At 36.1% G+C, this 23,178-nt stretch overlaps 2 protein-coding genes and 2 long non-coding RNA genes across 8 annotated transcripts; 2 read left to right on the top strand and 2 right to left on the bottom strand.

Annotated features, from left to right (window-relative positions):
• The first annotated feature begins 3,213 nt into the window (after positions 1–3,213).
• LOC110936514 lies at positions 3,214–4,355 on the top strand. 2 transcript variants are annotated; one of them, XR_002590086.2, is made up of 2 exons: positions 3,214–3,297; positions 4,115–4,355. It is a non-coding gene; the product is annotated as an uncharacterized LOC110936514 (long non-coding RNA). The 2 variants fall into 2 exon arrangements; XR_002590084.2 differs by having other exon boundaries at positions 3,241–3,297; positions 4,109–4,355.
• Positions 4,356–10,832: 6,477 nt separating this feature from the next.
• Positions 10,833–13,089, top strand: LOC110936513 (galacturonosyltransferase 8). Its single transcript, XM_022178920.2, has 3 exons — positions 10,833–11,137; positions 11,226–12,479; positions 12,581–13,089. Exons 1-3 carry the CDS (start codon positions 10,946–10,948, stop codon positions 12,854–12,856), a joined length of 1,722 nt encoding a protein of 573 aa, XP_022034612.1. The 5' UTR covers positions 10,833–10,945; the 3' UTR covers positions 12,857–13,089.
• Positions 13,090–13,152: 63 nt separating this feature from the next.
• On the bottom strand, positions 13,153–14,733 carry LOC110934690. Its single transcript, XR_002588553.2, has 2 exons — positions 14,168–14,733; positions 13,153–14,072 (listed from the first exon to the last, which is right to left on the bottom strand). It is a non-coding gene; the product is annotated as an uncharacterized LOC110934690 (long non-coding RNA).
• Positions 14,734–16,217: 1,484 nt separating this feature from the next.
• Positions 16,218–20,527, bottom strand: LOC110936511 (nuclear transport factor 2). Of its 4 annotated transcripts, none has more exons than XM_022178917.1 (11): positions 20,367–20,527; positions 20,199–20,251; positions 19,281–19,418; positions 18,905–19,193; positions 18,586–18,812; positions 18,066–18,240; positions 17,583–17,704; positions 17,450–17,509; positions 17,314–17,380; positions 16,897–17,203; positions 16,218–16,449 (listed from the first exon to the last, which is right to left on the bottom strand). In XM_022178917.1, the coding sequence occupies exons 2-10, from the start codon at positions 20,238–20,240 to the stop codon at positions 16,938–16,940; spliced, it is 1,386 nt and encodes a 461-aa protein (XP_022034609.1). In that variant the 5' UTR covers positions 20,241–20,251; positions 20,367–20,527; the 3' UTR covers positions 16,218–16,449; positions 16,897–16,937. The 4 variants fall into 4 exon arrangements, with proteins under 4 accessions (XP_022034609.1, XP_022034611.1, XP_022034610.1 ...); XM_022178919.2 differs by having other exon boundaries at positions 16,268–16,449; positions 16,901–17,203; XM_022178918.2 differs by having other exon boundaries at positions 16,268–16,449; positions 20,199–20,260; positions 20,367–20,525.
• Between the last annotated feature and the right edge of the window lie 2,651 nt (positions 20,528–23,178).

The raw sequence follows: 23,178 nt of genomic DNA, 5'->3' as shown, positions 1-23,178 counted from the left end.
GTTTGACCAACGCACCCGCCGTGTTCATGTATCTTATAAATTGTGTTTGTAAACCTTATTTGGATCGTTTTGTGATAGTCTTTATTGAGGATATTCTTACCGAAAACCCGAGCTGATCATGAATGACATTTACGCCTTATGTTATAACTTTTACGTGGTGAACGTTTATACGCAAAGTTTTCTAAGTGTGAGGTTTGGATTAATGAAGTACAATTTCTCGGGCACGTTGTTAGTAAACAAGGAATCCATGTTGAACCTTCCAAAATCGAAGCAGTGAAGAATTGGAGTACGCCTAAATCTGCATCTGAGATTCGTTCTTTCTTGGGATTGGTGGGTTATTACCGTCAATTCATCTCGGACTTTTCAAAAATCGCCGTCCCACTCACTTCGTTGACTTAGAAAGAGAAACCTTTTGCTTGAGGTCCTGAGCAAGAAGAATCCTTTCAGACTCTTAAGAACCTGCTTTGTAATGCTCCTGTATTTGCTCTCCCTAATGAGAATGATGATTTCGTGGTATATTGTGATGCCTTGAACCGTGGCCATGTTTATATTTGTAAGTTTTTAATACATTTTATATAATCTATTATATATAATAATTGAAAGTGATTTGGGCCACGTGTCAGTTGATTAGGGCATCCTCAATTCACTTTTCCCGCCCAACAGTACCACTCCCTTCTTTATACTCTCCTAAAAAACCCTAAATCTTCATTTCTCCTTTTCTTCTCCTGTACTCCTCTTCTCTCTCCCTTCAAATTCAAAATACCACACATCTCGATTAAGGTTTTCTTCGATGTATCTGCTCCTTCATATCAGTTATATATGGATCCATTTATAACCACAACTTTCTTTTCCCCCTTTTTAGATCTGATGCAAAACCCTAAAACACTTTCCTCTTCTTGATCGCTTCATCCAGAATTCACAACATCACACCTAACAAGTTCCAGGTTTCACATCTGTATTTCTAATGTAGATTTATAACTTCAATATTTTGTTTCTACTTCACTTATTTTCATTTTTTGTTCATGTGTTTAATGTTTCTTTTTCATACGTTGACATGAATAACCGTCAATCTTAATGCAACAATTCCATCAGGTATGCAACCCCTTCCGTCGAATTTATTAAACTTTTGTAGCGATTATGATTACTTTCCTTTAGTCGATATTGATTCACTTCCAGTTGTGTTCTTCGATCTAAACAGGTTGTTACATGTTGAAAAATTATCAGATCAATCGCCGGATTCCAAAATCTAATCTGGATTTATCGCCGGATTTACTCGGTATTGTCTCTCTGCTTTCAGATCTACACAACTATGCTTCATATTTTGTACTTTATTTTTCAATTCGTGTGTCTCTGTTATATAACCAGTCGATTTTAGGGTTTTAGGGCTTATTATTTTCGTTTCCATATTCTTTTGAAGATGTGTTGTTGTAAGCTTTTGTGTTATGAGAACTAGGTTCTGTTCTTATTTGTCAAGTGAGATATGCCTTCCTTTCAAGAATATGTGTGATAAGAGAAAGGTTTAAGCTTTAGTATATCGGTGATCCTATATTTATATCGATCGAATATAATACAATATTAAGATGAAGAATGTTTTTATGATCATTTTTAGTGCAGGTGGGTTTTCAGCAACTCTACAAGCCACTGTGTCTTTTGTTGAAGATGGGTATATATTAGTTAAAAACACAGGTAGTTAATTTAGTTAAAAACATGACAGGTAGTTAAACAAAAATATGTATACTAAGTTTGGATGAATTTTAGGTTCAATTCCATTGGAGGTGATTCATGAAGACCAACAACCAAAGAGAACGAAAGTTGCCAAGGGGTACCAGATGGCTTCTTTAGAAGTTTTAAATCACGTAACAGTCAACGTCGCCCCTGAAACACCGATAACCACCATGAAAAATGTTTTCAAAAGTTTAAATCCAAACCTGCATTTCAACAAAAGTGAAGTTAAAGTTGCAGAAGAAAAGTTGAAGCAAGCATTTATTGAGTTCCATGAGAAGCTTCGGTTTCTAAAGAACTACGCGTAAGAATTAATCAACCACTTTATATACTGACATAAACATTTGAATCCAAAACATAATTGAACTGTATCTTACTTTTGATCAAACCAGGTTCCTGAATCAGTTGGCCTTCTCCAAGATAATGAAGAAGTATGAGAAGGTTTGGGATGTTTGGTTTTTGTCGTAGGCGTGTACGTCCAGGTGTTCAACTGCTGGCCTAAATCATTATTGCAGATAACATCAAGAAATGCGCCGGATGCTTCCATGAAGATTGTTGAAGAATCATACTTGAGCCAATCTGATGAGGTATGTTACTGTGATGTTTATGACATGTCTGTAACTTTAACCATTTTACAGATTTTAGCTGATGTTCCATTTGAAAAACGGTTAAGTTACTGACATTTAACAAATAAAATTGCCTTCAGGTTTCTAAGATCATAGAGAGATTCGAAGCAGTATTTATAAAGCATTTTTATAATGGTAATCGGCATCAAGGAATGGACACCTTAAGGCCCAAAGCTAAAAGAGATAAGCACCAGATAACATTTTTTGTCGGTAAGTAGCTACTGGCACCCTACATGATAAATGCAGGCCACAAGGACCTATTATTGGCTTGTATAGTACAAGTACAACTTTCACTAATGTATTTTTCGGTTTCAGGTTGCTTCTTTGGACTGTCATTAGCACTTACGGTGGCGATTATTGTAAGCGTACGTGCTAGAGATCTTCTTAAGAGTCAAGGTCGAACTCAGTACATGAACACAATCTTTCCGTTGTACAGCATGTTTGGATTTCTGGTGTTACATATACTGATGTATGGTGGAAATGTATACTTTTGGGCACGCTATCGTGTTAATTACTCATTTATATTTGGATTTAAGCCAAGCACAGAATTGGGCTTTAAAGAAGTTCTACTCCTCGGTTTTGGTCTATCAGTACTCACTCTTGCAGCTGTACTCTCAAATCTTCAAATGGAATTAGATCCACAAACTAAAAGTTACCAAACATTCACCGAATTACTCCCTCTGGCCTTAGTTATTATAAGAAGTTCATCTTTACCCTTGTATTATTATATATAAATATGGGATTATGGGGTAGTTGTTTCTGAGTTATGCACATGATAAAAAAATACTGTATATGGACCGCTAACATGCATCCTGTAGGTCCACAAATAGTTGGTTGGGTGGGTCAAGAAATAGGTCAAAAGAAGTATTTTTTGGTGTAGAACAAAATGGGTGGGCTGTCCAGAAGTTCCTTATGAACAATTAGTGTGAGAAACCCTTCAACCACCAAGGTCAGCCATATCTCTCTTTTATCAAATTTGTTTACGAATTGGAATATAAAATATAACAGATTTGATGTAGTTATACCTTGGGTAAACGACTGTCGCGATCACTGTTTGGTTAAAAACAGTGTTTGAAACCACTGTTGGGTTAAAAACAGTGTATGAAAACATTGTTGAGTCAAAACAGTGGTTTGAAACCACTTTTGGGTTAAAACAGAGTTTTAAATCAATGTTGGGTTAAACCAGTGTTTGAAACCATTGTTGTGTTAAAACAGTGTTTCAAGCCACTGTTGGGATAAAAACAGTGTTTGAAAACACTGTTGTTAAAACAGCGGTTTGAAACCACTCTTGGGTTAAAACAGAGTTTTAAACCACTGTTGGGTTAAAATAGTGTTTGAAACCACTGTTGGGTTAAAACAGTGTTTCAAGCCATTGTTGAGTTATTTTTACCATAAAATGGAGTCGACAATATGCGTCGCGAGATTATTATCAGTAATATAACTGTTATTTTTACCATAAAACAATGTTTGAAGCCACTGTTGAGTTATTTTTACCATTGTTGAGTTATTTTTACTAATCTATTATATATAATAAATGAAAGTTTTTTGGGCCACATGGGTCATTATGGCTGGGATCTACAACCACCGTAACTATTACCACTAAACCAGCCATAGAAGCGCTCAGTAGTATTGCCCACATGTAACAACCATGAACTCTTAATCCCCATTTTTTGTCAGCAATAATAGTTAATGGTCTTTATGTTTATTTCCCACTTAATCAAGTTTAAATAAATAAGAACTGCATTTTGGGAACCGGTTAGAAACAGGTTGAACGGAGATGAAGATGAAGGCAATGGTTTGGGCGGGGAGATCTGGTAGCGGATGAGTTGTAGGTGGTGGTGTGCTTGGGGATGGTTTTAGAAGGCTGGTGAAGACGATAGTGAGCGATGGTGTTGTTGGAAACCTTCTCTGACGGAGGTTCGTGTCTCAACATAAAGAGGCATCAACTGTAAATCATGATGGAATGCAAAGGTGATTTTGTAATATTATTGTTTTTATTTACATGTAGATGAGGTAAGAATCGAAGGAAGGAGAAGAAACACCAACATAGGTAACGCCTAGAGAAACCAAATAAAAGTTTGATTAAATATTTTTGCTTTAATACTATTTTAATTTGTAACCATATCTTTAAAAAATTTCGACTTGAATATGCAATGGTTTGACAAAAGAACTCATGTTGCAACTTTATTTTGGTTTTTTTTTTTTTTATCAGGCTGAAGATGTAGCTTTTCAATGTAAATGTTATGGTCTGATATTTGAGGTCAAATTAACAGTCACATAATAATATACAATGGAAACAAATTTATTCTTACTTTTGATAAAAAAAAAAAAAAAACTGGAAAATCAATATTAGACTATAAAAAATCACCACATGAGTCAAGCCAGGGTGGGAGGCAGCTCGGCTCTGCTCAAGCTCGATCTTGAAGTTAAACGACCCTAAGAATGAGCCAATGAGTTGAGGGAGCTGGCTCGACCTGGTTCCATAATGAGCCCCGGTCCCTTTTACAATTAAAATGAAGGATTATAAAAGAAGAAATATCGCATCTTTATTACATGATGTCATTCAAATTTTGTTTTTCTTTTTGAAAGGAATTAAATTGTTGATATGCAAAGGGTCAACTGTGTTGCTGTTGGTACCTTCAAACTTCGAATAGTTGTCGGTTTCATTTGGGTTGGGCTGTTTTGTGGTCACTGTTTCGGCTTTGAATTCGGAGTCAGCGGGTGTTGGGTTCAACTGTATGGCCATATGTCTGTTGCGGTTATTTCAAATCATAGCAATGGGTATAAGTACGTGTAAGGTATGAACACATTTAGTTGAGATTTCCCTTACTTTTTGGGTCGCTACTCTTCAAAAAAAAAAGGGAAAAAGATTATGTTACTGGTGGTTACGGTAACATTATGGGCTTTGTGGCTTGCGAGAAACTCAAAGGCAGTTTAATGGGAAGATTAAGCCTTGGAAAAAAGTTGTGGATAATGTGAAAGAGTTGTCATTCCGATGGCTTATCAACAGATTAAGAAGCAGGATTTAGGATTTTTGGAGTGCTTGTAGACTATTTAATTTGAGTATGTAACATTTTTGGTGGTTTTTATGTTCTGGTCTTAATTTAATTGAATATGTATAATACTTTGTTGGCTTCAAGCAAGTTGTTGTGGTCTCGGTGGTGAATATAATTTCCATTTGATGTCCAATTGTTATATTAATCAACAAACATCTAATACAAATTTAATTCAAAGTAAATTATAACCACAAGTCATAAGCAGTCAATAAGTGTTTAAGTTTGTGTACAACTTTCTGACTCGTGATTAAGTTTTTCAAAAGTTTGTGCCCCTTCTTTATTGCGAAGATGTTAATATGTCAATTTTTTGTATTAATCATCTATACATATAATAAAAGAAACCAATAAAATGACACTTGTCATTATTTTAGACCATTGTAGATAATTGTTATTTAATTTATATTATTAAAAGAGAAAAATGCCCGGATAGTCCCTGTGGTTTCGCCTTTTTTTACCTATAGTCCCCAACTTTCTAAAATTACCTGAATAGTCCCCAAGTTTTCATTTTTTGTTCCCGGATAGTCCCTGGGTCTAACTTCAGTTTGTTTTCTCTGTTAAGAGGGTGTGAAATGACAAAAATACCCTTTCCTTAAAAGGCCAAACCATAGGGACTATCCGGGCATCTTCTTCATTTTTATTTATAAAACCCCACCACCACACTTCATCTTCAACATCCACCCACCATCACCCTCCTCCACCCTCCACCATCACCGCCACAGTTTCAGAGAAAACCCGCCCGTCTAAAGGCCAACTGCGATAAAAGTTGGGCTCGGTCCCGAACCGACCTTTACCTTCATCTTCATGCATTAATGAACCCAGGTTCCAAAATCCAAATGACCCTGCGACTCCAACAAAAACACCACTACTCTGAATTCAAATCAAAATGCTGAATCCACAACCAAAAGCTCACTTTATTAAGCCGTCACAGTGTACATTAACTGCAATTTCTTCAAAAAGATTCCACTTTATTGAAATTAAGTTGAAATTCTAATCCCCTGTTCCTCTATTTGTTGAAATTTGTAAAAAAGCTATTCACTTTTTTATATGTTTGCCGAATTGGAATTTGGGTAAAAGATAGGAGGGGATTCTGGGTTATTGGAATGTTCATGAAATTTCATGTGAAAACTTTCTGAAATGGAATCAGTTTAATTAATTTTCTTCAAAAATACAAACTATAATTCAAACTTTTTAACATTTACAAGACCAATTTATGCAAATTTCTCAAATTAAACTCCTACGGTTGAAGAACAGAGGATATAGGGGTGGAAAATGAGACCCACTTGGAAGCTCGTCGCAGCATCACTACGATAAATAGTTTACCCGCCCATCTTCAATATCACATCATCTTCAACCACTCGGAAGCTCGTCGGAGGAGACCAGTAACCCGCCTTCGATGAGCAGTGCCGGCAAGCCGGCGTCTCCACCGTTCCTTCTGCGTCTCCGATCTCCAGTCTCTTTCTCGTCTCCCTTTCTTCCTGTTCCGGTTCTGTCGCCGCACCACCGCTGCGTGCGACGCTCCCTTTTCTTTCATCGGAGTGGGGAGCTACCGGTCATCGGCCGGTGTCTGGCTCCAATGGTTTTGAGGGTATCAGTCGAGAGGAAGGAGAAGGCAAGTGAGGATTTTATGTTTTTGGTTGTCTGTATGTAGTAATCGAGAGGGAGGAGAGTGAAAGTGATGATGTTTGGTTGTGTTGTGAGGAGAGATATATAGAGAGAGAGAGAGCGCATCGGGGAAAGAGGAACGACGGGGACAGCGGCGCCGCCGTCTGCGGGTGGGTGGCAGTGATGGTGGAGGGTGGAGGAGGGTGATGGTGGGTGGAGGTTGAAGATGAAGTGTGGTGGTGGGGTTTTATAAATAAATATGAAGAAGATGCCTGGATAGTCCCTATGGTTTGGCCTTTTAAGGAAAGGGTATTTTTGTCATTTCACACCCTCTTAACAGAGAAAACAATATGAAGTTAGACCCAGGGACTATCCGGGAACAAAAAATGAAAACTTGGGGACTATTCAGGTAATTTTAGAAAGTTGGGGACTATAGGTGAAAAAAGACGAAACCACAGGGACTATCCGGGCATTTTTCTCTTATTAAAATTATATATATTTCACAACGATTAGAATGCTAATATTTTAAAACTTTATTTGAAATGTGTCTGCATCAAATTAATTTTAATAATATCTCAATCATTTAGAGGTAATTCTAAGCAAATTTGACGGTCCCGACTCTCTCTCCAACTTATTATGGATATAATTTGTTTCAAATAAAGATAATTATTATATTATGAGTTGTTTTTAAATAAATATAATTATTATATTATGGGTTTTAATTAATAACAATATTACCCCTATCCATTTTATTAAACATATTCTTTTTGCTCAACCATCATCTATTTTGGCAACAATAAGTAAATAACTACAAGGTTGCCAGCAATTAAAAATGAAGTAAATAACTAGAAGGTTTGATTAGTCGAAATTTTGATATGTTATATGGATATTACACAAACACCAACTTGGTTAAAAGATAAGCTAAATATGAATAAAAAAATTATTAATTTAAGATATTTTTAAGTAAATCAAATTATTTACCACAAAAATCAAACTTTGTATTAATATAATTTTATTTTTGTTACTAAAAAATATTATATCAATTTTGTTACATAATTCATAAATCAGATTGTCAGAATTGGTACCCGCATTTTATCACTCAAATGGTTGCTAATTTGCTTATTCAACAATGTATTTTCTTTTAAAAAATCATCTTTGCACTAACTCTACTCATTGCGTATCCAGTATAGTATAATCGTTAGTTTTTTTTCAATCATATAACACTTTTTTTAGTATTTCGTAGATAAAATTAGATTTATTCAACCGGTGTAATTCACGGGTTTTCTAAAGATATAGCTTTTTTTTTATTATTTACCATACAAAAGAACATTTATTCAACCCATACAATATACGAGGTTTTTTAAAGATATAACTTTTTTTTATTATTTAATGTGTAAAATTACATTTATTCAACCCATGCAATGCGCGTGGTTCTTAAAGATATAACTTTTTTTATTATTTAATATATAAAATTACACTTATTCGACCCATACAATACACGGGGTTCTTAAAAATATAATTTTTTTATTATTTAGTATATAAAATAACATTTATTCAACCCGTGTAATAAACGGGGTTTTAAAGATGTATATTGTTTAAATAAAATTATATTTATTCAACCTGTGTAATACACAGGGTTCTAACCTAGTAAACAATAAGTATTATAACTAACATTCTTGAGCCCGGGAAACAATCCCGGGTAATAACCTAGTATTAATTATAAATTAAGACAAAAGGTGTGTGACACGTGTCAAAAAAAGCCATGTTTCCACGCCTTCGGCCATACCGCCCGTTTTAAGACCACATCCCTTTCTGACGTGTTGTCTACGTGTCGCATAATGTGCCCTTATTCAAGCCACCCCACACAGTGTGGTCTGAAAATCACTATTTTTTTCTCTATACTTTTAATTAAATAATCTTTTTTATACCTTTATCATTACTTTTTCTCTCTCATCCACTCACAATTATTTTCAAAAAATATAAAAATATTAATGGGGTGAATAATGTCCCCTCAAATATACAGATCAACTGTAGCATTTTCTCTCTCCTTCAGTAACAACCCATCATAACCACTTTTTATAATACGCAGAATCCACACATAAATATAAAGGAAGGGATGTGAATGCTCTTATAGTTATAAACCAACATACTACAACTATAAATGGATATGATTGTTTTTTCACATAGTATTTAATGGTTAGTGGTGGCAGGGGGTCAAAGTAAAATAAGAATTCCACCACAGAGTGCCATTAAGTAGAAATTAAAAAATAGGGTTTCAAAGTGAAATTTGGAATAAACTACATGGCAAATTACATTTTACCTAAATTAAGTTATTACTAGGTTATAATCCTATGTATTACAAGAATGAATAATAACAATTGTTTATTTGCATAACATTAATACCATACTTAAAAGTTAAATAACAATAATCTAATAACATCAATTTAGCACAACCAACATCACTTAAATTTCTACAAGATGAAAACTTCTAACAACGAAGATTACAAAATTGTAACAACATTTTCATTTCCTGAAACTCAAACGAAAATTTATGGAAGGATTATATGAAAAACAATTAGTTTGCAGGTGATATATAATGGAACCGGATTCTAGCCAGGGAAAGGGTAAAATGAGAATGAGAATCAGGCCTTACAAAATGTTTTTTTTTTCAAAAAAAAAATAATTTTCTCAAAAATCTTCAAAAAGTCACATGTTCAGCAAAAAAAAAAAAATGTCGCATACAAAAATTTACATCGATGTAAAAAGTCTTTAATGGTGATGTCATCGTTCTGTAAAAAGATTTACATCAGGAGTAACTTCCGGCTCGAATTTTTTTACAGATGTGTTAGTAACATTTATTTCTACGTTTGTGCAAAAAAATTGTAATCAAACTTGCGCGAAAAAAAAGCTTCCATAGTTATCACAACTCGTAATAGTTTTTATTTGAAACAAATAAGACCACCCGTAGTCGATGAAATTTGGGGCGTTTTTTATAAAAGCACGCCCACCCAACTGCCCCCGGGGCGTTTTTGAACAAAAAATTGGTTTTGGCGTTTTTTTTTTTCAACGCACTGCTTCAATTATTTTGGTCAATCACTTGTTTCCACGCTCCATTTGTCGAATAACATTTTTTATGGTTTTCTTTTTATTTAATTCTATTACACACCACAATGCTCACATCTCCATTACATCCATTTTAGAAAACTTCCCATAATACCCCATTATTGACTGTGATGTCACATTACGCAAAACGCTCAAAAATAATATGATCACTACATAGTCTACACTCTACACCTAATAACTAAACTAATACCAATCAAAATTTAATTCACTAGTAAAAATATAGAGTAAACTGCCATTTTGGTCCCTGAGGTTTGGTTACTTTTGTCACTTTAGTCCAAACTCAAACCTTTTGCATCTGGGTCCCTGTGGTTTCAGTTTTATTGCCATTTTGGTCCAAAAATGAAATCAGGTCATACTTGTCTTATAAAATCCTGCAATTTTGTCATTTTCCTTAGGGGCAAATCAGATCATATTTGTCTTATAAAATATGGTATTTATTTATAAAAAAGAAATGATCATTTTGCCCCTGCGGAAAATGACAAAATAACAGGATTTTATAACACAAATATGATCTGATTTCATTTTTGGACCAAAATGGCAATAAAGCTGAAACCACAGGGACCCAGATGTAAAAAGTTTAAGTTTTGGACTAAAGTGGCAAAATTGACCAAACCATAGGAACCAAAATGGCAGTTTACTCAAAAATATATATAAAGAAAGAAGGTGTATGGGCCCCACACGCTCGCTATTCTCCACCGTCGCATCTTGTTTTCCAATAACCACACCCGGTCGTCCTTCTTCCACTCACATTTCAGTGTGCAAATTTACCAACACTCTTCGCCCTATATTTTGTCGGTTACTCATTTTCCGCAACAAATGGCGATCTCCGGTAGCTTTCGGAGATCTCGCACCACCATTCCCGAACGGAACAACAGATTCAACGCTCCACCACCACGACCGCCGCTTACAGTCTCCGTCGTTACATTCCGGCGGTTCGCATCCACTCTCTCCGTTGCTGCCGTCATCATCTTCACACTCTCCTTCCTGTTCACTTCATCATCTGAAACAGTTAGTATATTTTTCTTTTATGCATTTACTTTTTAGTTACTGGTAGTGTTGTCACTGATAATGTGTTAATCGATTGTGTTTATTGTAGAATGAAGGTTTTTCATTCAGTATGAACGTAGCTAGATCGTCACGTAGGTCTATACTTGCTTTGAAATCCGATCCGTTAAGACCTAGATTTGATCAGATCCGGAAGCAAGCAGACGATCACAGATCGCTTGCTTTAGCTTATGCTGCTTACGCGCGTAAATTGAAGCTCGAGAACTCGAAACTCGTTAGGATTTTCGCTGATCTGTCACGAAATTACACAGATCTGTTGTCAAAACCTAGTTACAAAGCGTTATCTGAATCTGATGCAAGTTTAATTGACGAACCAACGCTGCGGTTGTTTGAGAAGGAGGTTAAGGAGCGGATTAAGGTGACTAGACAAGTGATTGCTGAAGCGAAAGAGTCGTTTGATAATCAGCTTAAGATTCAGAAGCTGAAGGATTCGATTTTCTCGGTTAATGAACAGTTAACTAAAGCGAAGAAGCAAGGTGCGTTTTCGAGTTTAATTGCTGCGAAATCGATACCGAAAAGCTTGCATTGCCTTACGATGAGGTTGATGGAAGAGAGGATTGCGCATCCGGATAAGTATTCGGATGAAGGAAAGCCGCGTCCGGTTGAGTTTGATGATCCGAAGCTTTATCACTACGCTATATTTTCAGATAATGTGATAGCTGCTTCTGTTGTGGTCAATTCAGCTGTTAAGAACACGAAGGAGCCGTGGAAGCATGTTTTTCATGTTGTGACGGATAAGATGAATCTAGGAGCAATGCAAGTTATGTTCAAGATGAAAGAATATAACGGTGCGCATATTGAAATTAAAGCGGTTGAGGATTATAAGTTTTTGAACTCCTCGTATGTTCCGGTGTTGCGACAGCTTGAATCTGCAAATTTGCAAAGGTTTTACTTTGAGAACAAGCTTGAGAATGCGACAAAGGATACAACCAATATGAAGTTTAGGAACCCTAAGTATCTGTCCATATTGAATCATCTGAGGTTCTACTTGCCGGAGATGTACCCAACGCTGCACAGGGTTCTGTTTTTGGACGATGACATCATCGTTCAGAAGGATTTGACTGGCCTTTGGAAGATAGACATGGATGGGAAGGTGAATGGAGCTGTCGAGACGTGTTTTGGATCGTTCCATCGGTATTCACAATACATGAACTTTTCTCACCCTCTAATTAAGGAAAAGTTTAACCCCAAAGCCTGTGCTTGGGCTTATGGGATGAACTTCTTCGATTTGGATGCTTGGAGGAGGGAAAAGTGTACTGAGGAGTATCATTACTGGCAAAATCTGGTAACGATATATGTAGTAAATAGTTAAATACACATTTGTTTTGTAATACGCATCTTATTGTTTCGAAAAGTAACTAATAATGGTGATTTCGTTTCTTGCAGAATGAAAACAGGACTTTATGGAAATTGGGGACATTACCGCCTGGTCTGATCACATTTTACTCCACAACGAAACCTTTAGAGAAATCTTGGCATGTTCTAGGGCTCGGGTATAATCCAAGCATAAGCATGGAAGAGATCCATAATGCTGCAGTTGTTCATTTTAATGGAAACATGAAACCATGGCTGGACATTGCAATGAACCAGTTTCGCCCACTTTGGACCAAGTATGTTGACTACGATATGGAGTTCGTTCAAGCCTGCAATTTTGGTCGTTGAGTTTATGATGCAATGGCGATTTTACCCCTACCAGCTACCACTCAACAATGTTAGTCCCTGCTTGGAGGTTCTTCCAATACGAAGTATGCTATCATCCGTTTCCCATATAAGTTTTGAAATGTTGATAATTCCATAGTTAATTTATCTTGTTATTTTTTTAACTAATAACATTGGAACAATATATACCCTGTTATTTTTTCAATTAAATATATTATCATCTATATTACATTGTTTCAGTTATTTATGCACTACTCTTTATGATTATGTTAAAGGAAAAATTGCATGAATAGTTTAGGAAAAGGGAAGAAAAAGGGTTTGATTGGTCTTAGAAAAATGATGAATAAAGTCTGTAGGTGACCAAGTTGCTAACATGACTATGAGTCTAATTTCTTTGAAATGCAACTTGAAATTGTGAAGTCAGTTACATTTCCATTGTATTCATGCTTCCAGTATTGACTTTTGAGATCAAATTGAACTACTTTGTAACATCCAGATGGTGAAAAGTTTACTTTTTTTCTGTCTATAATTAGAGAAACACCTTGTCACTTAGAGCTTTATAAGACCACCCGTAGTGGGGCGTGATTTTTAAAAAAAAATTGGAAAAAAGGCCCCAAAACGCCGCCACCCCCATTACATGGGGCGTTATCCGGCGTTATAATTGAATTTGGATGTGGCCGGCGTTTTTAAAATAACGCTAAAGTGGTCAAATGCAAGTGTAAAGGTGGCCAATGGGAGTTAACCAAGTGTAAAGGTGCCATTTTTTTTCTTTTCTCTATAAAAAATAATTGTTTATTGATTGAATGGGGGTTATTGGCATAATGCCCCACTACGCCACTTTTGCTATAATGCCCAACGATGACTAGGATGCCACGTGTCGGATAATGCCCCATGGTAGGGGCATTATGTTTGTTCACCACTACACATGGTCTAATTAGAGAAACACCTTGTCACTGAGAGCATAACTTCATAAATCATGATTTTTGGATATAATACACATTATTATCAGTCAACCATAGAACGGCATATTTGGATCACTGACGGGTCACTGGAGTATCATCGTGCCGCCAGCGCAACTATCCGATCATATCAATCTCCACTAGGCAATAATGTCTATCCAATAAATTTAGGAAAACAAACCCTTGTGTGAATTCACCCCTGATCTAATGGTCTCTAAGCTTTATTCCACTCTCAAGATGCCTCAAGAAAACCCATGAAGCTAAAATGAATCAATACAATAAGAGAACTCATAAAGCATAATTACTCTCAAACTCATGACTAAATGTTCAATAAAATACAGAGCATATCAGTTACCTCATATGGTGGAAACGATTTATTGGGGTGTTGAAACCTTCAACTCAGCTCGCGCTTTATGAAGTCTAATATTGCATAGCTAAAGATTGTAACAAATGAAACATAGAATTAACGACCACAATGGTGTTGAAGTATATTGTTGTCGCATGTGGTAGTTCACAACTACGTTCGTCAACAGTAGTGGATTTGAAGGAGCTGAGAGAGAGCTGTGAGAGTATTTATCTGGTTTCGAAGGGATCGACGGTCCTCGAAAAACGGAGCTGCGATAGAGTCGGAGAGTTGGAGAAATGTAACAAAACACAATCGTGGACATATGATATGTTTTGAAAGGAGAGACCAAAGTCTCATTAGAAGATTGTACAATATTGCTCAACATAGAGGATTGCACATTAAATGATCAAACGACAAATCATTAGCTACAAAAGCTATGATAAACTTTCAAGGAAGGAAGATGGACACATAAAGGTTACATGTTAAAGATTGTCACACATAAAGGTTACATGTTAAGGGGGAGATTTGTTCAAGTTGCACTCTTTTTCTCTTAACTAAGTTTTATTACATTGAGTATTCTTAGTAAGGTTTTTAATGAGACAACATACATAATTCAGAAGTATGAGAATAAGAAAATACGCGCTGCACTCTTTTTCCTTTAGCTGAGATTTTATCCCAATGGGTTTTCCTTGCAAGGATTTTAACGAGACAGCATTTTCAAGCATATTAGGTTGATAACTAATGGGAAGTGTTATAAATATATATTATTATGATTATCAACTCTATATATAGAGTATCTTGTTCACCAAGTTTCTCTCTCATATATAGAGGATACATTGTATCTTATTGTATAACACATCTAATCAATAAAATATTAGTTCTTCTTCTCCTTATTATTATTTTCTTCTTTATTATTCGCTATTAGGCTAGTTTCACAACAATATAGACATTATTGTTTGGTAAAATTCATTTAACATAGTCAATTTTAGGGAAGTTATAAGCATCCGTAATTGATTGAAATTAATTTAATTACAATGCAAGTCCAACCTTTAAATGCAAAATGTTAATTTTGTCAAAAGGATGATTCTAACTAAAATTGACGAAACATAAATGGTTTTAAATGGCCTAATATGCTTTCACATTTCAAGTTATAAATTGGCGTGAAGAGGAATCATAATCACTTTGATTTCTTATAATAGAAGGGTCTATTTTGGTTGAAAATGAACAATTCAAGCTTAAATCCACTTTAGGGGATTAGATTAAATCATGACCAAAATGCATGTATATGAATCATTAAAGTTGAGTTAGCCATGTAGATGATACAATTTATCATAGACCATTTTGGTATACTAACTACTAAACATCTGTATCTTTCTCTCATAGCTTCTTGCTGTTTGGAGGCTTGGTGGTGGAATAAAATGTTTGGTTTGGTTGTCCCAAAAAAAAAAAAAAAAAAAAAAAGAACTGCTAAGCACCAATTCTGAGTGTTGTATACTATTCTAGTTCCTATATATGGTAGATATTATGTGCTAAGGTTCAATAGAGGGCATTTGTTCTACACAAACTTGAGGACTTGTTATAAGCAAAATTTCAAGCACCGACGTGGCTCTTATAAAATTAAATTGAGATCCCTTTATAGTTTATCCTCACTTGAGGCCTTAACTGTCACCAAAGCTGAAATTGAGACCGTTTAATCTTCAGTAACATGAGGACTTGATTAGGAAAACATAGCAATATGTGAATCGGGTTTGATTGTCAAAGCATTTTGGTAGGTAGAGTTGTCATTTATCTTTGCATAAGGGTACTAGGGGCACATAGAGAAGTACCCAAATGACACCAAACAATGAGAAAAAAAAATTTTGGGGATATACAAGTATATAATAACTAAATACGGTTGTGCAATGTTGTTTTAAGGTGTGTGTCAAGTGTTTTAACTATATATGGTTCTCACGTTTCGTACGATGGGGAGCATCATCTGGATTCCAAAACCCACCGCAATCAGTCCTACAACAACCATCAATTAGCCGGACCCGCAAAACCAGCCTAACCCAGAACCGGATTACCCATAAAAGGCTACATCCCATTCAGGTAACATAACCAAAAGTACACTGGTACCAAAACATAATTACCTTCTCAGTATTACCCAACTGTCAGTTAATGACCGTAACAAAATAAACATGATCTAATTCCTACCAATCACAATTGTTGGTAAATTAAAACTTAACCGAATCCTCACGTCCAAGAATGTTTAGAAGAAATAAAAAGCTCTTTCTACCTGTCTCTATTATCACCTAAAAAGAGCAAATGCCAAACAAGCTGTTAGAATAACTTAAACTTAGTGTCAACGAGTCGAGCGCTCGTGAGCTACTCGAGATCGGCTCGCAAAAAGCTTGAAACGAACCAAGCTTAAACGAGCTCGGGCCTAAATTAATGTCAATTTAATAAAAGAGCATACTATTTATAATAACTAAATACGGATAGATTAGTGATATGATATACATATATGTGTGTGTGTGTAATGTAATAAGATATATTTATATTTGGGCTGAACAAGCTTGAGCTTGAATAGGTATTAAACTATGAATGAGCCGAGCTTAAAGTTTTAGACATAGAGCTCGAGCTCTTGTAAACTAACAAGCCAAGCTCAAGCTTAAACAAGCTCGGGCCCTGCTCTCGCTCGTTTACACCCATACCCAAAATAAACAAATCAACTGTAATTAATATTTATGTTTACTTACCCACCGTAAATTTGAAATGTGAAGAAGTCACAAGCAGGATCTCACTCTGTTGTAACTCTAGCTGAGCCATTAACATCCGCCCCACGATTCGCACGGCCACCATTGTTGTCTCTTTGATATCCATCACCACCACGGTTTGAAGAAGGTCCTCCACGGCTGCTACCTCTGTACATGTAATCATTCCGGCTGCCGCCAAAATCACCGCCTCGATTGTAACCCCTGCCGCCACCAAAGCTTCCACGACCTCTCATGACATCATTCCTAAATCCGGGTCCCCTTCCACCTACGAATCTTCCTCGGTTTCCTCCTAAATAAAAGTCAAGTCATTAAGAAATAACATAATCGCATAAGATATTTCATAGTTAAAATATTATCTAGGTTAAATCTTATTGTGCTTTTGCATATTCAGAGCAACACCTTTAGAGATTGTAGATCGCTTCTCTTCAACAACAGCATTTTTTCCATTGATCGTGATCGGTGAAGCCTGAACATTAAACAATACAATGTCACATTCAACTAAATAAACAAAACCATGTTGTTAACTTGTACATACCTCGATCGCCTTTTGAACCGCATCTGGCACCTCAAATTCAACGAAACCAAAATAGAATCCCTGTTGCTGCTAAATGAGTTTCGGGGGTGTATAAAAATAATGAAAAACAAATGACAAATGCGTCGAAACATACCCTGTTGTTTCGAATTTGAATACCATTGGGCCTGATAGGTCCAAACTTCTTGAATTCCTCTTCTAACAATGCATGTGTAGCATTCATTGGAAGACCCTTGATATACACAGAGTAACCTTCAACTGTCCAATAAAAAATACAAATCAAACATATAATAAATATTGTAAGACATCTCAAAAAAAGTAACATTTATAAAAATTAGAGTAAAATGCCATTTTCGTCCCTGAGGTTTGACCAGTTTTGCGACTTTCGTCCAAAGGTTTGAAATCTAAGCTTGCCATTTTCATCCGGATCATTAACTCGTCTATTTTTCTCTGTTAAGTCAGGGGTATTTCCGTCTTTTTTGTTAACTTGTCTTTTTTGGACGGAAGTCGCAAAACTGGCCAAACCACTGGACGAAAATGACATTTACTCCGAAAATGATTCCAAATATGATATAGTAATTACTAAAATGCCCAACTTCAACAGCTAATGTAAGAATACCTTCTTCCTCGTGAAGAGTGTTTTCAACAGCATCCGCATTGGAAGCCACTGGCTCGGCAGCTACAGTAGTTGGGAGAGCGATATTCAAATGTTGTTCTTGTTTCCTTGGTTGTGGTTTTCTGGGTGCTGGTGCTGGAGATGAAAACGGCACACCATTCTGTTTCATATCCATTACCTTAAACAACAACAACAAAGCATGTCATTAAATGACTTTACAAAAGCCTATTCGTCTATGATCCTGGTTCAGATGTAGCACATGCAAGCAAAACACCATATGTAACATGTGTTTTTTTCTAGAATTTTGTAGACAGATTAGAGCTGACAACACGAACAGGAAAGTGTTTCAAGCCTTCAAAACCAACCCATCCCATTTGACCCGTTAGACAACCCGCCATCTTGCCACCTCTAATCTTTCTCCACAATTCCATAAAACAACATGTCACATGTCTCCACATGAGTGTTAACTAACATTATCTGAAAAAGAAAATCAGATAGAACATGTTGCTAACATGCAACTTACAATAGATGCATACGACTTCTTTGGCATTTCCTCAACTTTAGTGTGAGATTCAACTGCCAGCTGTGAGGAATCCTGCACTTCATCAACAACCTCGGGAACCGGGTCTTCCTCAACAACGGGAACTTCTCCATTCTCCACAAGAACAGCCGGTTCCGCTTCAGATTCCTCTGTCAATACAGCAGCTTGCTCGGGAATATTATTCTCCGGCACCGGGACAACCTCGGGCACTGAAACTCATTTCATTTCAAAAAATTAATACGGAATAAACCAACACAAGTTCCAATATAATGACTAAACATCAGTTCATCAAATGTGCCACCTTGCTCGGGAGTTGCGGAAGCCACCACATCCTCAGTAGGAGGATGGTCTTCGTCATGATGGTTGTCAATGTTCATGTAGCGAAACATGTCATTCAACACAAAGTAGCCTTTGTCTTGAGGTGCGAGGAAGAAAGATTGTGTGAACTGCTGCTGAATATTATCGATTCCAGTCATGAATCCAGTTACCAGAACACTGACTCCACCGTTTAGGGATTCTTGAGCATCAACGGATTTGATCTCAGCCTTGAAGTCGCCATAGTTAAGTGACAAGATTTTAGCATTGATTGCCTGCATGCCAGTACGAACTTTAAAAATAAAAAACAGATACCACTGTCACATGTATTATCAACTAAAAAGATTTAACAGAGACCGTACATCCATAGTAGTGGTCATGCTCATAGAACCATCTTCCTCGGGCCGACCAAGTTTGCTGATATCCTGATAAAAACGATGAACCAGCCCAGGTGACTGGTGCAGTATATGATAATACTGCTGAATAAAAGCATTCCCAACCTGTTTGTCGCCAACAATTTAACAACATTAAATCAAATTCATTCACCTATAAACGACCGAATCAGACAATAGCACATTGTAAAGCAAGTTCAAACATCCATCAGAATTACAAAAAACAACATTTTCCAATATCAAATGCAGCACTATCGAACAGTTAGCTCTCATCACTTATACTGCCAGATGATGAAAACCATAGTTGTCGATAGCAAATAGCGACAAGGCACCTATAGGCTACGTAGCGAATAGCGACGGCTATTTTATAAATAGCGATTACACTAGAAAAAGAATTTTGAAAATTTTTATATGCATATTACATCAAAATACCCTTGTATATATGCTATTTTACATGTATATTTAAAAAAAAACCTATGAATCCAGCTATTTTATAGCTATATCTAATTGATATTAACATCAAAAAAAAAAAAACCTAACTGTCGCTAAGTCGCTATTGATCGCTAAGACCCATATAGCAACACTTGTTCACATGGCTACATAGCGCGCTATAGCGGTCGCTAGCCGCTATTAACAACTATGATGAAAACCCCCTCATAAATCAAGTAAAATCACTTGTGTGTTTTTACTGCTTTTCTGCTTAATTGTTGGGCATGCATTTAATCCTAACACAATAGAAGTGTTAGGCAAAATTATCCAATTATTATACCTTCCAAAAATGCACTATAATTAGTCTAGTCTAACTGAGAAAACATAATGTAGAATCTCAAACACAAGACAACTAAAAACAAAATCTAAAGAAAAGTAATATAGAAAATTGATACATACAACTTGAGCAGAAACAGGTGCCGGTGGTGCTGGATCCGCCATATGTGAAAACCCTAATTGAACTTGACAAGTGATTACAACATCCAAAAGAAAAGTATAAATGTAACAATAATAACTTTTTTGTTGAGAATATAATAAACGTAGAATCGAAGGGAAGAGAATCCGTACCAGAAAAAAGGATCTGTGTGGAGTGGAGATCAAGGTTGAGAGAGAAAGAGAGAATCTAGGGTTCTTCCTTTCTCTCTCTTCTTCCTTCTTCGTTTAGGGTTTGTTGTCTGATCAGTGAACGAGAACTTTTGGGAACGACTGTCTTTGTTAAAAGGTATAATAGGGTTTAGGTCATGTTTGGGTAAGCTTATTGAAACAACTTATTGACTTATTGGCTTTTTGGAAAAGTCAGGATTTTGTGACTTATTGACTTATTGGCTTTTCCCCCTCACATACACCCTCTTTGCCAAACATCATTTTAGAGCTTATGACTTTTCAAAAAGCCAATAAGTCAATAAGTTGTTTCAAAAAGCTTACCCAAACATGCCCTTATTACAAAAAAAAACAAGGTTAAAATAAGAAAAACTAGTAATAAGCGGCGCGGGTACATTGCAAACGTCGAACCGATTAGACTAAGCGTTGTGTGATGCGTTAACATTATGAAACACGTGTTTCGACGTATCCGGTTGAATTCGATGTAATATATACCTGCCCTGCGATTGGATCAAAACATAACGCAAATTGAATTTATACCATATAATCATAACGTATTATATGCGACCCGACTAACTTGAATTTATACCGTCAAGTCAAAAACTCTAGAGGGTGAAAGCGACATTTTACAAAGTTCATAAAAATTTACGGGGTTAAAAATTACATTTTCTATATTTAAGGACTAGGAGGGGGTAATAATAAGATTTGACAAAGTTAGGGGTAAAAAGAAAACTATAACAAAGTTGGGGGTATAAAGTACACTACCACAAAATTAAAAGGTAAAAATTAAATTACTTGTATAAAAATGTTATTTATGTTTGATAAAAATAGAGCAAGATGATAAGTCAACAATGGCTGCCTTTGATTCAAGAAGCTCAAATGAAGAAGTTGGTCGGTGGCAACCCACCGACTTTATACTTTAAGATAGTATATAATATAATTTTTTTTTGAATGACAACGCTTACATAATCCTTAAATTACACCAAATAAATCCTAATTTACTCCTTGCTTGGGATTGAACCCTAGACCTCTCACTAAGGGGGTGTTTGTTTTTTCTTCAAACATCTTCAAGGGAGCTAATGTCTGCAGACGCGCAGACGTTACCCTTGAAGACTGTTTGTTTTTTTTTTTAAAGATCTGAAGTCAGCTTCTTTCATCTTAAAAAATAAGACACATATCTCATTCTTATAACATCTTCACAAAAACCCTACTCCTCCCTCATATCATATACGCACACAGACATCAGCCCCTCCCACATCTCCCATCTCAGACACCGCTCCTCCTCCTCCTCCTCCGACTCCGACTCCGACTCCGACCAGTTTTTCGGTGACCTCCCTCTTCTCCTTCGACCAGGTACTTCTTTTTTGCTTCTTGATTTCTTAGACCTAATTTTTGCTTCTTGAAGCTTCTTTTTTGCTTCTAGTTTGTTAGCCCTAATTTCTTAGACCTAATTTTGCTTCTTGATACATACAAAAAATTGGTGTTAAAGTTCTTGAATGTTTATACTTCATTGGTGTTTATACTTCATAGAAGATAATTACATTAATGTTGGACTTGTTGAACATAAGGTTCTTGAATGTTGAACACAAAGTAGATGTTATTGTGCAGTTTTTGTGCTTTTTTGTGCAGTTTTTTGTGCTTTTTTTATGCAGTTTTTGTGCAGTTTTTTGAGCTGTTTTTGTGCTGATTTTAGGGCTGTTTTGCTGTAGTTATTGTGCAGTTTTTGTGCAGTATTTTAGAGCTGTTTTGCTGTAGTTATTGTGCAGTTTTTTAGAGTTGTTTTGCTGCTGTTTTTGTGCAGTTTTTGAGCTGTTTTTGACAGCAAATTGCTGCAATTTTTATGCAGTTTTTGACAGCATGTTATATACATATTGTGATTCTTGATTGTCTTGTATGTTATGTGTGATTCAATTATAGATGGAAACTAATGATGGTCGACAACAATGGACGGATGAGGCTGTTAAATGCTTATTAGAAACATGTCTTGAAGAAATAGGGAGGATAGGTAGAAATGGACAAAGCTTGTGCAGGGAGTCTTGGGTTATAGTAGGGAAGAAACACAAGGAACAATTTCACATAGATTTGACTCAAAAGCAAATTAGAAATGCTTTTGATACTATGAAATCAAAATATGTAGGATGGTGCTACTTGAGAAACAAGACTGGAAATCTATACAACCCAGAAACAAATATGTTCACTTTAACGCCTCAGGAATGGGAAGATGTTAAGAAGGTGTGTATTTGTTTAGGTTTCCAGTATTATGTCACATGTTAAAGTGAAAAGTATTTATTATAGTCCCTATTAATTTGGCGCAGGCTCACCCGAGGGCAATGTCATTAAAAACACGCCCGTTGCCTTATCTTGACCTTCACATAGCTGTGTTTGAAGGGCTTAGTGCTACAGGTGGTAATCAATGGACATCTACTCAAACATCTGGAGTTTCATCATCCCCACATGTCCAAACACTTCAAATACAAGATGGTAGCTTTCATAATCTAGAAAATGATGATGGAGACTCCCATGAACAAAGTTTTCAAAATGGTGATGAAGTTCCTACCAATAACAAGGCTCAAACATCTAATGATAATGAAACTAGGCCCAACAAAAAGGCTAAAACCACTAAGACCACCACTACCCTAGATGATTTGGCTAAAGATATGCAACAAGCACTCAAGCATATGGTGAAAAGCATGGAAGGACCATCAACTGACGAATGCTATGAGAAGTTGAAATTAGTTGGGTTAGAGCCTATAGATCCCTTGTTTTTGGCTGCATTTAA

This window comes from Helianthus annuus, chromosome 4 (genome assembly GCF_002127325.2).
Source record: "Helianthus annuus cultivar XRQ/B chromosome 4, HanXRQr2.0-SUNRISE, whole genome shotgun sequence".
Classification (NCBI taxonomy): domain Eukaryota; kingdom Viridiplantae; phylum Streptophyta; class Magnoliopsida; order Asterales; family Asteraceae; genus Helianthus; species Helianthus annuus.
Note: the sequence above shows the minus strand (reverse complement) of the source record. Positions and strands in the feature narration are given on the sequence as shown.